Here is a 17860-nt window from a genome sequence, read left to right as displayed (position 1 = left end):
GCTTGGGTGGGGCTGACCCCACCTTCAACCTTCCGGATTGGGTCTTGTATCGCAGGTCTGGCTGGTGAAAGTACGGGACTGGAGATGGGAAGATGCCTCTAGCTGTCTCAGTCAGAACCAACCTGTGGTTTTGCAGGAATTATTGGGAGACTGGTGCCAAGCTAGTAGGATGTGTGTCTGGTCTTCCGAGGGGTGATGTAGCCTACGTGGGGAAAAGCCTACCTGGATATGAAGCTGACATGGAAGAGAGGAGTGCTGAGAGACAGGTGGACACAAAGTCTTAGTAGCATCATTTGAGCCCCTGGGTCCACTTGAAGCTAGATAAAGTTTGGTTTTATGGGCCAGTACTGTGTCTCTCTGTCTGTTTGTCTTTTTTTCCTCTCTCTTTCTTTTTTTAAAAGATCTTATTTATTTATTTATTTATTTAGAGAGTGAGTGCAAGTGAGGGGAGGGGCAAAGGAGAGGAAGAGAGAGAATCTCAAGCAGGCACCATGCTGAGCGTGCATCGGGCTTGATCTCACAACCTTGAGATCATGACCTGAGCTGAAATCAAGAGTTGGACTTTTAACTGACTGAGCCGCCCAGGCGCCCCTCAACCCAGCAGTATTTTATGTATCTGTCTGGGGCTGGGTCAGATATCCTCACTTCCTTTCCATCCTACCTGGGCAGGATGAGTCTCCTCCTCGTGTTCCTATAGTTCAAGGTCACCCATGTCATTGCACTTTGTCTTACAGTTAGCCACAGGTGCATTGGAATTTCTGACCTCTTACTGTGGGATACTTGTTTTCAAATACTTTCTTATTTAAATTTATATTCCTAACATTTTGCACAGCTTTTGTGAATAGACTACAAATATTTGTTGACTTGAATTTCATATAAAAAGAGAAGTACTGGGGTACCTGGATGGCTCAGTCATTAAGCGTCTGGCTTCGGCTCAGGTCATGATCGCAGGGTCCTGGGATCGAGCCCCACATCGGGCTCCCAGCTCAGTGGGAAGACTGCTTCTCCCTCTCTCACTCCCCCTGCTTGTGCTCCCTCTCTTGTTGTCTCTCTCTGTCAAATAAATAAATAAAATCTAAAAAAAAAAAAGAGAGAAGTACTAAAAAAAAGAAGGAAAGAGGAGAAAAAAGTGCATTTTACCCTTTACAATATGAGTCTTGGACTTGGGCTGTGGGTAGAGGAAGATGGGAACAAGTTGTTGAATAACAAGTTAAACCTATTTAATCTCTTTTTCTGGGAACTGTTTGTACTTGAGAGCTGCAAAATATATGGTAGCCCGTAGATGGGAGGGATTTAATGAAGCACATGGGGATGGCAAGAAGAGAATGAAGTGCTGATTCTTCCTAAGTTACATAAAGTCATGATCAGTGATACTGTGTCCTCCACAGCTACAAAGTCCTACCAGCTGATGGGATGCTAGCTCTTGGAAGGTCTCTAAGAACTCTTCCTTCTCACTGTCCCCTAGTTCAGGCTGTCCCCACTGGACTACTCCCATAGTCTTCTCCCACATAGTGCATTCTGTGTGTTAGGTTAGAATGATCCCATAGATCTGCTCCTGTCATGCTCTCGCTTAAAACCTTTCAGTACCTAAGATAGCTGTTTAAAATGCCACTTAGGACTTGCAACAGTATGGCCTGGACTTTCACAGATTCATTTCCCAGCACTGCCATCCTTCCCTGTAGTACTCCAGCTAAAGTGAAGCATAGGCCAGTCTGCTGTTGACCACGCCCTGCTGTTTTCTGTTTTGATAGCTCTCTTAGGGATATCTCTCTGCCTGGAATATTCAGTTCCCAACTCTGCAATCCCCAAAGCTGTCATCCTTTGAGGCCACAGAGTAATGCTAGCTTTTCCCCTTTCCACATTCTGAATTGCTCTAAAACATTTTGGTCAGTAGAGTTATTTATATATAAATTCTGTATTAGGATACTCTGGCTGCTCTATAACACACAAACCTCAAATTTCAGCGGCTTACCACAATAAAACTCTATTTCTCATTTGGCCACCATCCTATGCAGCTTGAGCATCTTTTATTTGGCCATGTCCAGTCAGAGACTCAGGGATCTGGGCATCTTCCATCATATAGCTTTACCACCTCAGAGGCCTTAGCTTCCAATGGCCTGTCTAGAGAGCAGGAGAGAAAGAGAGAGGATGATGGATAGTGTGAAATATTTTAGAGGCTAGAGTGGGAAGTGGTGTGTGTTATTCCTACCCATGCGCCACTGACCAGAGCTGCGTCATATGGCACCAGTCTAAAAGCAAGGATGGCTGGGAAATGCAGTGGTTTTTGTTGTTGTTGTTGTTGTTGTTGTTGTTTTTGTTTTCTCTGGGCCCTGGAAGAGGAAATGGGATTGGTGAGACTCTGGCCAGTCACTGCCACCTCCCTAGTGGAGAAGTTTGTCTCATCATTTCCACACCCTGTGGCATTTCTGAACACAGTCCCCTGAACATATCAGGCATCAGCAAAATTGATATCCTGAGGACCTGTGTGTGGGCAGCACTGTACACACTAGTTTTTGCTATTTTAATTTTGCTTCCTTGCCCCTGAGTAGGGACAAAACCTTGAGTGCCTTACCCTTTTTGACCATCCCCTCTACTTCTCTTCTTCTTCTGCCTCCTCCTTTTTTTTTTAATTGAAGTATAGTTGACATTTTTTTCCTTCTTCTTTCTATATTTTTCCTGCTTATCATCTAAAATTTTCCTATTTTCTTAGGGCACCTGGGTGGCTCAGTCAGTTAAGCATCTGCCTTTGGCTCAGGTCATGATCCCGGGGTCCTAGGATGGAGTCCTGTGTCATGTGGGGGGCTCCCTGCTCAGCAGGGAGTCTGCTTATCCCTCTGCCCATCCCTTCGCTTTTGCTCCCTCTCTCAAATAAATAAAATCTTTAAAACTTTTTTCCCCTATTTTCTTTGCTTTCTCTTAACTTACTTTTTTTTTTTTCTTAACTTACTTTTCATTCTCACCCAAAACCCAGTTGCAAAAGGCCGAAGTGCACAGAGTCAAGGATATGTGTGTGTTCTGGGGCAGAGAAAAGAGGAAAGCCGTTCCACTTCCTTTTATTCTTTTTTTTGGCAGGGGCTAAGGGGGGTTGGAGAGGTGTTAAGTAAACTGTTTATTTGGGAATAATTTTGAATTTACAGAAGAATTACAAATATGATGCAGAGTGTCTCCGTTTACCCCTCACTTGGTTTCCCCTAATCTTACATTTTGGTACTTTTGTCAAAACTAAGAAACTAACACAGGTACATTTCTTTTAACTAAACTACCAACTTTATTTGGATTTTGCCAGTTTTTCTCCCAACATCCTTTTTTCTGTTCCAGAATCCCATCCAGGGTACCGCATTACTTTTGGTTTTCATGTCTCCTGAAGTCTTTTCTGGTCTGTAGCAATTTTTGTCTCTCTTTGTTATGGATGACTTTGACAGTTTTTTTTTTTAAAGATTTTATTTATTTATTTGAGAGAGAGAGAAAGAGATAGAGAGCACATGAGAGGGAAGAGGGTCAGAGGGAGAAGCAGACTCCCCGCTGAGCAGGGAGCCCGAGGCGGGACTCAATCCTGGGACTCCAGGATCATGACCCGAGCCGAAGGCAGTCGCTCAACCGACTGAGCCACCCAGGCGCCCCGACTTTGACAGTTTTGAAGAATATTTTGAAGAATCAAATATCTTTATTTGAAGAATAAAGATACTGTATAGAATGTCCCTCAGTTTGGGTTTGATGTTTTTCTTATGACTAATTTGGGGTGGTGGGTTTTGGGGAGGAAAACTATAGAGGTGAAATTCTCTCCTCGTCACATCATATCAGGGGATACATTATATCACTCATTATGATAAACCCAATCACTTGTTTAAGGTGGTACTTGTCAGATTTCTTCAAATAGTAACTTGTGAAGTTACTATTTTCTCCTTTCCAGACTGTTATTCATTGGATCTCGGTCACTAAGTCCATCCCATACTCAAGGGGGATGGGATTAAGCTCCACTTCCTGAAAGGAAGAGTATCTCCTTAATATTATGTGGAGCATCCTATTCTCATGCTTCCTCGCTTAAATGCTCTCAAGGTCCCTAAATAGATTTGAGTCTCAATAGCAGACATAAATCATGGTCTCAAAAGCCATCTCCCTGACAACGAAATGAAGAGCCTTGCACATTTTTATTCCACAGATGAGTGAGAGGGTCCATCCTGAGGAATCACGCAAGTGAACCTATTAGGATATAATCGTTCTGTGAAGTAGCACACCTTGGAGTTGGCTAATAACTGCATAATGCTGCTTGACTCACTGCCTTCATTATTCCTGAATGCACATCCTTACTCTTGGGTAAAGTGGTGAGGTGCCTAGGCTTTTGAAAATTACTCCCAACCTTTGTGACAGGCCAGGGTGTTGAGGTTCTCTGTTAGCTGGCAAAGGAAGAGGGCAAGAGGGTGCATTTTGCTGCTGTAACAACCACGGTCCTGCCGCACCTAGGTAGCTAACAACATCGAGCATGTTAGAGGTGAACCTGCAGAATGTCTGATGGGAGGTGGAGTTTCTGGCTTCAAAACCTGCTTTCTCAGCTGTCAGGAAAAGTATGAAGGGAATGATTTTGAAATAAAAAATTGAAATGAATCACAGCTCTAATTGTATGCCATTTATAATCATAGTTGGGTGAGATCATTTAGGCGGATCACTTTATTCTACATGTGATGATCTACAGATGATGTGAAAAATAATGCAACTCAGTTGCAAGAGTGAGGTTGCTAGGACTTACCTGCTAATGCACAACCTCACTGGGACATACAGTTCTGAGAGACAGGAGCTGGAAGGGAATTATGGGAGTTTCAGCATCAGGCACCCTTGAGTTTCAATCCTGATGCTGCCATTTATTAGTCAAGTGACCTTTGCACCCTCATCTCTCTTGAGCTTCATATTTCTCAGCTGCAAAATGGAATTAATGAAATTTTTTTGGATGGTTGTTGCAAGGATTAAATGAGATAATGCCTGTTAAATACCTACCTGGTACTTAACAGATGGAGGTTGTGTCAGAATGCTTTTGGTGCAAGTAACAGAAAATCCAACCCAAAGTGGCCAAAGAATCAAAAAAATATTTTTTATTTCACATAAATAGAAGAGTGGTAGTAGGATTACTCCAGGATTTGTTGGTACAGATGCTCAATATTGTCATTAAAATCCCAGGTTCTTTCCATCTTTCTGCTCTGTCATCCTCAGCAGGAAGTGTTAGTCCTCGAGTAGCTCCCCTCACAGTCATAAGATGGCTGCTGAAGTTCCAGGCATCACATTTTAATGACAACAATCTTTAGAGGAACATGAAGTACCTCTTCCAGTGCCTTTCTTAAGAGTGAGGAAACCATTTTCAAAAGCAAACCCTATCCCCACCCTTCCTTTCCGAGTTGATTACTCTTCATCTCAACTGAGTTGACTAGAATTATATCACAGATTTGAATCTAAATTGTGGGTTGCCCTAATCCACTACTGGGCCAGTGTAATTGGCCCAGATCCTAACTGGCCTAGACCAGTTAGGCTCCCCTCTTGAGGCGAAGGCTGGTTCAGCCTCCCTAATGCAATAGCCACACTTTTACCTGAAAAAAAAATCTAGACTCTGTTGAGAACGAGGAACATAGGAATATGTCACAACTTTTGCAGATTCAGCAAACAAGGTTGCTGAGATAATTCATGAGGCTGGTCATTGGCCTTATTGATTAAGATGGAGATATTCTTCCTTCCCTTTAAATTGGCCATTTGGTTCATTCTTTAGTATTGTAGAATCTCAGACTTTACAGAAATCTCTCTAAAGCGTATCTAAAGAATGATTATTGCCTTGTCTTGAAGTCTTGAGTCTCTCCCTGAAGCATGGCCGAATGGCTTCTGGAGAATGAACCCTGGGGTTATATCTTTTTAAAAAATGTTTATTTCCTTCTTTATTTTTTAAAGATTTTATTTATTTGTCAAAGAGAGAGGGAGAGAGAGAGTGTAAGTGGCAGGCAGAGGGAAAAGCAGGCTTCCTGCTGAGAACCCTGTGATCGTGACCTGAGCCAAAGGCAGATGCTTAACTGACTGAGCCACCCAGGTGTTTCCCCCCCCTTTTTTTTTCATCCAACAAGAAGCCATAACTTTATTAATGATAGAAACAGTACAAATTTCAAACCAAGCTGCAGTTTTTCTTTTGAAACACCAAAAAAAGTCCTCGTTTTCAGATGGTTACATTGTTAATTCCATAATAGCATTTACAATATCATTACTGTTGTTCTTCAGGGCTCAGACTGCCTTTGCTCTTGACACATTTGCTTGTGGCATGACCAGTTCTATGTCCTTAACCTCTACACCGGTTTCATCAACCTCTTCTTCTTCACTCTCCTCTTGTACAATTGGAGTCTGTGTGTTTTCTTGAATGTTTGAGACAGCTTCACCTTGAACTTTGAATTTCTCAGCAGCTGCTAGTTGTGCTTGCTGAGATAAATCCTCGATCTTGGCTTCCTCAAAAACTATGTAGGTATCTGAAGCTGGGCTCTTGTAGACATCTGGTTTTGTGATGACAAAGAGGATATTCTTAGATTTCCGGATAGTGACTCTTGTAACCCCTGTAACCTGTCGAAGACCCAGTTTGGACATAGCCTTCCGTGCCTTCTTTTCACTCCGACTCTGTTTTGCTTTACCGACTGGTTCTTCATCGATTTCAGCAGCTGCTGCCAGCTGGGCCTGTTGTGTGGTTGCCTGTGTGGAATCCTGTTCCTCAAGCTCTGGTACTGATTCATCACTGTCAGATTCTGTTCCAGACCCTGTCTCAGCCTGGGGCTGTGGCAACTCCTGCTCTGTAGCAGGGACGGTTTCTGTGGCTTCACCAGGCATTTTGTGAGGGGAACGCAGAACCAAGATCTCCCCCCCTTTTTTTAAAAGATTTTATTTATTTATTTGTCAGAGAGAGAGAGAGAGAGAGAGCACAGAGCTTGCACCTGAGTACCAGGCAGAGGGAAAAGCGAGCCAGATGCAGGACTTGATCCCAGGACCCTGGGATCAAACCCCTGGGGTTATTATCTTAAAGTGATTATTTACATTGAAATTAAGTAAAATTATAAATTTAGCTCCTTAATTGCACTAGGCACATTTCAAATGTTTAATAGCCACATGTGGCTAGTAAGTATTACATTGGACAGCATAAATTATATAACATTGCCATCACTGTAGAAAGTTCTACTGGACACCGGTGCTCTTGATTATTCTCCAGATTTTTTCACTTTTAAAATTCTGAAGGAGTTGGGGCACCTGGGTGGCTCAGTCGTTAAGTGTCTGCCTTCGGCTCAGGTCATGATCCCAGGGTCCTGGGATTGAGCCCCTCATCGGGCTTCCTGCTCGGCCGGGAGCCTGCTTCTCTCTCTCCTACTCCCCCTGCTTGTGTTCCCTCTTTCACTGTGTCTCTGTCAAATAAATAAATAAAATCTTAAAAAAAAAATCTGAAGGAGTAAAAGACTCAGGACAACTGATGTCAATGTATGGATTTAATAATTTGGTAAATGGATTGGTTGAAAAATAGAACAGGGACATCTGGGTGGCTCAGTCAGTTAAGCCTCTGCCTTCTGCTCAGGTCATGATCCCAGGGTCCTGGGATCAAGCCCCCACATCAGGCTCCCTCCTCAGTGGGAAGTCTGCTTCTCCCTCTCCTTCTGCCCCTCCTCTCTGCTCGTGCTCTCTCTGTCTCTCAAATAAATAAATAAAATCTTAAAAAAAAAGAAAAATAGAACAAATAAGAATGATTTATGGGTCAACATTTAGAAATTCTTGTCATAAGTTGTCAGTTTATCTATATAAACTGAAATTAATGATTTTCAATGTCCCTACATTTGCAATACAAGTTTTAATTGATTAGTATTTAATATATTTTGTGCCTACTCATTTATGCCCACAAACCTCAACTCTTGGGTATTCTGGGAATAATAATCTCTGACTCTATCATTTTCTCTCTTGGCTTGGTCTGCCCAGTACTTTGCATTTCCCAGTTGTTCACACCTTCATCAACCAGAAGATGGGGAAAGAAAGGGGATAAATTCAAATAGTGAAAAATTAGAGCTTGTCAGTGTCTTGGGGAAAGGTTTAGAGGGAAAACATTGGTCCAGACTTTGGACCATCTTTTGATTTAATTATCTACTAGTATTATTAATAATAGTACCTTATATTGGAATATTCCTTTCATGTTTGTTATTCCATTTAATTTTCACAACAAATCCATAGAAGTTATTATATTATCCTCATTTTTAGACAAGAAAAGAGACTAGATTACTACTGTAATGTGGTACATTAGTTGAAGGTTAGTGTTTTTTTAATAAAATAAGTATTTGGCTCAATAAAACCTTCACTGAACATACACAATATGTGTTTCAAAAGATCATAAAACTAGAATTTGAATCCAGAAGTCTTGATTCAAAATTCATTGCTATTTATATTATACCTGGCTACCTTTTTATTGTTGTTGTTCTCTATTATATCTTAGTATCTTTCCCCTTTGCCAGAGATATTTAACATGTTGACCATGCTAAACTCTCATAGGAAGTTGTGAAATACAAAATAAATGGACTCAATTCATAAGTAGTCATTGAAGGGCTTAGGGATCTTGACATGAAAGCTGTGCTAAATTATGATTATATAAAGAGGCATATAAATTAAAATAGAATTTCCTTGATCAATCAGAAGTGTAAACACTTATGGATTGACACAAGCCTCTTATTAATTGTAAGTAACCATTGCCATTTACATACTGGGATGATGTCAGAGAGTGGAGAGTATGAGTAGGAGATTGTGAGTTGAATGGATAGATACTCTGCCCTAATGTATTCCCTGTTAATGTTGTTTCCAGAGAGGAAACACTCTTTCAACTGATGTAGACAAAACTTGAATAATAGGTCGAGTGAACTGGACAACAAATATTGATGTGGAAAATGATTATTGGCTCTTTCCATTATTTAATCTGATGATGAACAGCCTAGGTCACCTCCCTGTCTGCTTATTCTCCAGGGGACAGAGGAAATACAGCAGCTGCCAATGAATCTATCCCTTACGTAGTGGATTATTCAATTTTCAAGCCTTTATTTAACTGTGGTTGCTAATCAGGTTTTTTCCAGGCAGTCTTCACATTGCTTTTTAATAATGGTGATGCCGAAGCAAAGCATGTGACAGGGATTAATTTGATTGTGTTGTCCAGAAAGTGGAGCATGGGCTCAAAGGGTGCTCCTATTGCACAGCCCTTGAAGAACCACGTGATGCTGATGTTTTTCCTAATGGAGAGTGAAGATGGAAAGTGCTAGGGCTGGAGGTGGACCCTGGTCTATTTTTAGATTGCTGTGGATTGCTTGCTATGCATCTTTGCTTGCAGCATGAAACCTGGTTTCTGGAAGCAAACTTCCCTTCACAATATGTATTGTGTTTAGCGTTTTGTAGGGTCTTTATTGAACCAGACACTTACTTTATGAAAACACCATGATATTCTTATGCCACATCCTGGATTACTATGTATAGGAACAAAATGAAAGAATGAATGAATGAGTGAGTGAATACATGACTGTGAGTAAGGGTGAACTACATGAAGAAAATGCAGTGCTTTGTAATTGTGGGGTTTAAAGATTTTATTTATTAATTTTTGAGAGAGAGAGAGAGAGAGACCACAAGTGGGGGAGAGGGGCAGAGGGAGAAGCAGACTCCTCGCTGAGCAGGGAGCCTGATGCGGGACTCGATCCCAGGACCTTGGGATCATGACCTCAGCCAAAGGCAGACGCTTAACCTACTGAGCCACCCAGGTACCCTATAAATGTGAGGTTTAAAAGGAAAGTCTTCTGGGTGTAATTACTTCCTTCTTTTCTATTGAGGACTGCTAAATATACAACACCAAAGTACTTCCGATTAAACAAATGACCTTTGCATGTCTTTTTCATATAAAGGCAACTTTTTGGAGAAGGAGGCACAGACATTTTAGATTCTCTTAGGCCCAGAAACTTCCTCTGTTTAATTATGATTCAGTAGAGATTTTTTTTTTATTGAGATACAATTGGCATATAACCTTACATTAGTTTCAGGTGTACAACATAATGATTAAATATTTGTATATGGATATTGTGAATGATGTAGTATGGATATATCCTGGATGCAAGGAACTGAGAGAAAGCTATGTCAACATGGATCAACATTTCAGCAACTTTGGCCTTACTGTTATTGCTACGTGTTTGTTTTGGCTCCTCTCTCTTTGTAACTAAATATGCATTTTTGTCAGAAAGAGCCCTTTGATAAGATAAAATCCAAGGGAGAAGTAACATTGAGTTATTTTAAACCAATTCATTCTTTCAGCAAATATTTTTGGGCATTTACTATATGCTGGACACTTCTGGGAACAGAGGAAGCAGAAATGGATGAGTGAATTAGGGTAAAGTTATTGGGGTTGACCACAGAAAGCTGTGCTTTCTTCAAAACCTCCCTTGAGATGTCTCACTTTTCATCACCACTACTCCAAGAAGTTTTTCTAAGTATTCTTTCCAATAATCTATGGAACTTGTTATGAGGGAAGGTCTGGAAACACATTTTTCTGTATTGCATCACGTTTCACTTGATGTTTTAGTGTTCCTTCTAGATTGGCTGCCTTCGGCTCAGGTCATGATCCTGGAGTCCCGGGATCGAGTCCCGCATCGGGCTCCCCGCTCAGCGGGGAGTCTGCTTCTCCCTCCAACCCTCCCCCCTCTCATGTGCTCTCTCTCTCTCTCATTCTCGCTCTCTCAAATAAATAAAAATCTTAAAAAAAAAAAGGAAGCAATACTCAAGAACCTTAATCTGCTGTGAACTCTTCCCCTCCTCCTTCTTCTTCTCCTTCTCCTTCTCCTCCTTCTCCTCCTTCTCCTCCTCCTCCTCCTCCTCCTCCTTCTTCTCCTCCTCCTCCTCCTTCTCCTCCTCCTCCTTCTCCTCCTTCTCCTTATCTTAGGTCTCTGTATTATGGTCTGCTGAATGGTTTTGCTTAGGAGTAAGGTATAATGAATTTTGCAGTTTAGAAGTTCCCTCTCTTCTTGCCTTCTTTTCTTTTCTCAATCACTTTAAGCTCTTGCACTTTTTTCTCTAACCTCTTCACTGGGACTGCCCTTGTCTAGGTTTTCACTGATTCCCATGTTGCCAAATGTGATTGCTACTTCTTTGCCTTCATCTCACTTGGTCCATGCTCCTATACTGCATAATCATTTCCTTCTCAAAACACCTTTACTCCTGGCTCATGTGATCACCACATACCTCTGTGTTTTTATACCTCATTGGCCATTTTTTCTCAGTTTCATCTACTGACTCTTCATCCTGTACTTGACATCTCCATTTTAGGGAATCGTGTGGCTTAGTCTTCATCTTCTCTGTCCTTACTTTAGGTGATTTTATCTGTCCCAGGTCTTTGTCTTTTAACACTTAGACTATGATGTATCTAGATGTGGTTTTCTTGAATGTGCTCTTTCTGGGTCTGTAAATTTTTCTGCTTGCACTGTTGTGTAAGTACTGGGACTAACTGATTTTGCCACTGGAGCTCCTTAATCTGTAAATTTTTGTCTTTTACTAAATTTGGGAAGTTCTGGCCACTTTTTCTATTATTTTTTTCTGGCCCAATTTCTTTCTCCTCTCCTGGGACTCCAACTACCCCTTTATGGGAGACTTTTGAAATTGCCCATAAGTCCCTGAGGCTCTTTTAATTTTTTTCAATATTTTTTTCTCTGTTCTTACATTAGATGATTTCTATGACATCTATCTTCAGATTCGCTGAAACTTCTTTGTTTCCCCCTACTGAAACTCCATGAAGTTAGGGTCCATGTCTGTCTTGTTCACTGCTGTCTCCACTGTCTACAACAGTGCCTGGAATTGCTAAATAAAGAATTGTTGAATGAATGAAGGAAAGAATGTAAAACCATTTGGAAGGTAATGTCTGTGGTTTAGAGACAAAGAGAAGCTGAACTTGGGCAATGGAAATTAAGAAGAAGAGAAGACAGACCCAGGAAGATAACTTATCATGAATCATATTATCAGATCAGTTTGCAATTCAATATAAGTAAATTATCCTAAGGCAGAGAGTGAATGAATTAGGCCTAAAGGCCTTATTGACTCTAATGAGATGGCTTTATTAGGGCTCCTAAGGGTCAATAATACATTAATGAGAGCCCAAGGCTCAGCTCTGATGTACAAGTGACCAAGCATACTTTAAGGATTTAAAATTTTCATTTCATCCATCCAGTGAATCAGTCAACCAATAAACAAATTATTATCCTTACTGAGAATTGGGTCCTGGGCCAGACCCTAGAGATACAGAGGTGATTACATATATATCTTATGTTGTGAGACTAGTAGAGTCAGACATTCAAAACAATCAGCACCATCCAGCATGATAAAATTCTCTAATAAGGAGGTTGTGCCAGGGGCTCTCACTCTGAGCATGAATATAAAAGATTCAGGGAGCATTTTGAAAGGAGATGCTTGAGTTGTGACAGTTGAAGGACAAGTGAAAGCCTTTCAGACACCAAGGGGAAGACTTGTGTGCAGATCCATGTGGGGAAATTTGTAAGAGGTTCATAACTTGTGGGAAAATTTCAGCACCCTCTGTTGGAATGTAGCAGCCTTGATCCACATCAATTTATCCTGACCGCCTCAACTTCAAGAGACTAAATGTGAAATAAGACTTAGAACACAAAATGCCCAATAAAAGTTAGCAATAATAATGTTAACTCACCATTGTTAGTGTAATGGTGACTGGGCAGAGCATGAGCTCAGGAGATGCTTTTGTACTTCTTGTTATCACTTGCCCAGTTGGGAAGTAGTAAAGGGAAAGAAGCTATAAATTTTCAAAGTCTTTGCTCCTCTCTTTTTCCTCAGTATAATGAACATGATGATGCTATTTAAGTACTTCATTATCCCCTGCGCCTGCATAATATTCATTATCTTGACCAAATTTGTAATGTATTTTTCTTATCTTCATTATTTATTTTTTATATTTTATAATGGAGAAATGTTAGTTCCCTTTTCTTTTTTCTTTTCTTTTTTTTAAGATTTTATTTATTTATTTGTCAGAGAGAGAGAGCAAGAGAGAGAGAGCACAGCAGGGGGAGGGGCAGGCAGAGGGAGAAGCAGGCTCCCCACTGAGCAAGGAGCTGGATGCAGGGCTCCATCCCAGGACCCTGGGATCACGACCTGAGCCGAAGGCAGACTTTAACCAACTGAACTACCCAGGTGTCCCTTTAGTTCCCACTTCTTACAGGAAAAAAAATCTATAGTATGTTACCCTCTGAAGGTAGATAGATAACTTCTGTAGTGAGAGACAGAAAGATAGTTGTTTTGAATTGTGAAAGAGACATCGTTCTTGTTGGCTCTGCCTTTCCTATTTGCACATTTGGCATTATATTCTGAAAATAAAAACAACACCCAGAAAGACAAATCTATACTATTAAAAAATAGTATAAGTAAGCAGGTCAGATTGGTTTTTGGACTTGTGTATTGGAACTATGCTTGCATTATCATTGTGTGAGGTATGTCGTTTCTAGATAATGGAGAAGGAAAAGCTTGGAAGCTCAGAATCACAATTTTATAATTCTCTAACTTTGTAAGGTACTGTATAAAAGAACTTTAGACCTAATTATATTGGAACAATGTGTGCTTTATTTTAATCCTGAACTGAGATAACAGTCATTGGGAAGGTTATTTCTGTCTTAATTCAGAAGAAGAAATATATAAGCCCACTAAAATAATTTAAGGTCTTTGAATGAAAGCAGTAAAGAAGTTATACTATTATGAGATTACTTTTGTGTTATTTCAAGTTGTGGAGTGATTTGAAGAGAGTAAATGCAAAGTTTTGAATCTGAGGAAAATTAGTTAACTGCAAGGCAATTGAAGAAGCAAGAACGATTCATTAGCGTCGTTTTTTTTCTTTTGATCAATGACTACCTTGATAAAGAGAAACTTGAGAGCAATTATCTATCATATTTTAACAAATTAAAAATAATTTGTTTTCCTGTTATGAAAGTGTTACGTTGCATGTTTATTAATAAACTGAATTTGGGGGCTCCTGGCTGGCTCATTTGGAAGAACATGTGATTCTTGATCTCGGGATTGTGAGTTCAAGCCCCATGTTTGGTGTAGAGATTATTTAAAAAAAACAAATAAACTTAAAAATATATACTGAATTTGGTAAGCAAATAAGTATATATTAATATATTAAAATTAGCATAACAATAATCAAAAAGAAGAAAATTTAAAGGTGTAATTCTAATACCCAAACATAATCATTGCAGTATCTTTTATGTCTTTTTACTGTTGGTGAATGTGTTTCTCAAAAACAAACAATTTTATAATTTTAAATTATAATTTAAACTATAATTAAATTAATTATAATTATAAATATATAATTTAATTTAAATGATAATTATGAAGCAAATCATAACTTCCTGCATGAATACTGTATCAGGAACATCAGGAACATCTTTCCATGTCAGTAAATGTGCATCTTCAGTACACTGCTCTCAACCATTTTTTTTACTCCAACACAATTGAGGGATCAAACACAGTCTTGACAGTGATATTCAGTGTCAACTTTTTTTTTTTTAAGGGGTGAAGAAATAGGATGCAGAGGAGGGAACAAAGATGGTCAGTTATGTAAAAAAAAATAATGTGGCAGATACTAATCTGCTATATCACTTTTAATGATTGTGTAAATTATAATGTTTTAAAAACAAGTCCCCAGTTGTTGGTCATTTAGGTTATTTCTCATTTTTAATCACAATGTTTAATATTGTGATAAACATTGTTTTAAGGTCAGACTTCTCCCCGCATCTAATTATTTCCTAAAAAAAAAATTTCTAAATGTAGAATTACTGTACCAAAGAGCTTTTCCTGCATTAGTAGTACATTGACTTTAGGCCATTGCCATATTTTTCTCCAAAGTGTTATACAAGTTGATATTATTGTTGTAACAGTTTAAGAGATTATCCATGTTCTACCATTTAGGCCAAGATCAATTAAATAAAAAAGCCAATTTGATGGTAGAGAAACATTATCATTGTTTCATTTACATTCTAAAACTGAATAATGAAGTTGAACATATTTTTTAAAGATTTATTTATTTTATTTGAGAGAGAGAGAGAGAGAGACAGAAAGATAGTAACAGCATGAGTGGGGGAGCGGCAGAGAGAGAGAAACCCAAGTTTACTTCCATCTGAGTGTGGAGCCTGACATGGGGCCTGATCCCACAACCCGTGAGATCTTGACCTGAGCCAAAATTAAGAGTCAGAGACTCAACCAACTGAGCCACCTAGGTGCCCCAACACTTTTACAATCTTTTTTTTTTTTTTTTTTATTTGACAGAGAGAGAGAGAGAGCACAAGTAGGGGGAACGGCAGGCAGAGGGAGAGGGAGAAGCAGGCTCCCCGCCCAGTGGGGAGCCTGATATGGGGCTCGATCCCAGGACCCTGGAATCATGACCTAAGCTGAAGGCAGACGCTTAACGACTGAGCCACCCAGGCGCCCCGCAACACTTTTACAATCTTACAGACCATTTGAATTCTTTGTGTATGTATATGTCTCTTGATAATATATATTTATCTTATTGAATTAGTATGAATTACTACATTATTCTATTTGTATCTCATTTCTCCTTTATATGTTGTATACTTTTAATTTTATGTCATGTGTTGACACATAGGAATTCTTACAAAGTCAGATTTCTCAATCCTTTTCTTTATTTTTCATGCTTAGAAAAATAAACTTTCTGAATAAAATTTCTAGATAAAATTTCCACTTTCATATAATGTAAGCAGTTCCTTAAATTGTAATTTAGCTTTCATATGGCTTCACTTTTTTTTTTAAGATTTATTTATTTTGAGAGAGAGACAGAGAGAACAGGTAAGCGGGGGGGAGGGGCAGAGGACGAGAGAGAATCTCCCAGCTGAGCGCAGAGCCTGATGTGGAGCTCTGTTCCCAGGACCCTGAGATCACGACCTGAGCTGAAATCGAGTTGGATGCTTACCCGACAGACACCCAAGCACCCCTCATGTGTCTTCATTTTCAAAATTTATATCCTTAATAGAATTCTTTCTCTACCAATGTTAAATGCCGCCTTTTCTTAAGCTAAATTTTTAAGTTGGCTTCAGTTCTTTTTTTTTAAGATTTTATTTATTCATGAGAGAGAGAGAGAACACGCAAGCATGAACACAAGTAGGGGGAGGGGCAGAAGAGGGAGAAGCAGGCTCTCCAAGGAGCAAGGAGCACAACATGGGGCTCTATCCCAGGACCCTGTGATCATGACCTGAGCTGAAGGCAGACAGTTTACTGACTGAGTTACCCAGGCACCCCTACTTCAGTTCTTTTTTGATTTCCAATTCTAATCCATTAATCTGCCTCATTTTTTTTTGCATTAGCATCACACTGTTCTATTTACTGTAACTTTATAGAATATCTATTAAGGTCTCGTTGGGTAAGTTTCCTTTCATTACTGTTCTTTTTCCCAGAAACATCTTAATCAATGTATACATTTAATCTTTCAGGAAAAATTTAGAGTCTCTTTGACACACATCCCCCTAATCTTATTGAAATGGCATTAAATGTATACATAATTTTAGGGATAATTTACATTTTTACAATATTGAATCTTTTAGTTCAGTAGTTAGTGTGCTCTCTACTTATTCTAGTCCTCTTTTATGTTCTTCAAGAAGATCAAGATTCTTGTTATGCTTATTTCTAGGTATTTTATATTTATTGTTGCTATTGGAAAACCCCCACCTTCCTTCCACAGTATATTATCTTCATTATTCTTGTTGTGTAGGAAAATTATTATTTTTTGTAATGTATTTTGTTACTTTAATGAGTTCTTATTTGTTCTCTTTTGAGTTTTCCTGGTAGACACTCATAGCATTTGAACATCAACCCAGAAAAGTTTTCTTCTATTATGTCTTTGATTATTACTCTTGTTTCATTGGTTCTACTCTTTCTTTAGGAGATCCTATTATATTAAAGCACTTTCTCAGTGTTTCTTTGCACTCTGAGGAGCTCTTAAGATGGTTCTAATTCCTGTACCAGGTAGGGTTTTCCAGAGATACAGAATGAATAGAATACATGTATATAGAGAGATTTATTAGGAGGAATTGGTTCATGTGATTATGGAGGCTGATAAGTCCTAAGATCGGTAGTTGGCAAGTTGGTGACCCCAGAGGGTTGATGGGATAGTTCCAGTCGAAATGCCAGCAGGCTTGAGAACCAGAAGAGAAGTTCGAGTCTGAAGGCAGAAAAGAACTGATGTCCCAGCTTAAGGCAGTCAGGCGGAGGGAGTTCCCTCTTACTTATGGATGGTCAGTTTTAGGCTGTTTATGGAAACTGGAGCATTTCCCATTACATTGTTGCTTTTCTGAGACCCCTGTGGCAGCTCCCAGTAGGAGCCTTAAATGAAGCAAATCTGGAGGTATGTTTAAGACTTTGGCTTAACCTGGGGCTTTTCAATGTCATCCTGTATGTTTCCAGCTGACAGTTTTGGCTTAGTAGTTTGAGTGTTTGCAGTCTCCCTTTATTTCTTCCAGTTCCCTGAGAATCCTCTTGAGCTTTTTGTAGAGTTGGAATTTTAGTATAAACAGAGTATGTCCAAGTATATGCATGAATCAGTGTGGAAAGCAGGAATTCAGTGAGAAAGGGACAGAGGAGAAAATTAAACTTATTTTCAGCTTGCCATTGAAGCTGACACCTTTTAGCTCCCCAGTCTCCATGCCTTGGATACCCTCTCATACATTATCTGGCTTGGCATTTAGTACTACTCTCTATCATGGAGGAGTCCTTCTAGAAGGAGTTCTGGGTAGGATCCAAAGTTAGTCATATCACCATAGCATCACAAATAGCATAT

General features: G+C 39.5%; 2 protein-coding genes across 8 annotated transcripts in view; one reads left to right on the top strand and one right to left on the bottom strand.

Moving 5' to 3' along the window:
• Positions 1 to 17860, top strand: part of PDE1C (phosphodiesterase 1C) — a 537291-nt gene that overhangs the window by 152287 nt on the left and 367144 nt on the right. The window lies entirely within an intron of this gene.
• Positions 6250 to 6860, bottom strand: LOC113912023 (nascent polypeptide-associated complex subunit alpha-like). The gene has a single exon (XM_035723193.1). The coding sequence runs from the start codon at positions 6838 to 6840 to the stop codon at positions 6250 to 6252; it is 591 nt and encodes a 196-aa protein (XP_035579086.1). The 5' UTR covers positions 6841 to 6860.

Source organism: Zalophus californianus, chromosome 12 (assembly GCF_009762305.2).
Source record: "Zalophus californianus isolate mZalCal1 chromosome 12, mZalCal1.pri.v2, whole genome shotgun sequence".
In the NCBI taxonomy this organism is placed as follows: Eukaryota; Metazoa; Chordata; class Mammalia; order Carnivora; family Otariidae; genus Zalophus; species Zalophus californianus.
This window is presented reverse-complemented; position numbering and strand designations above follow the sequence as displayed.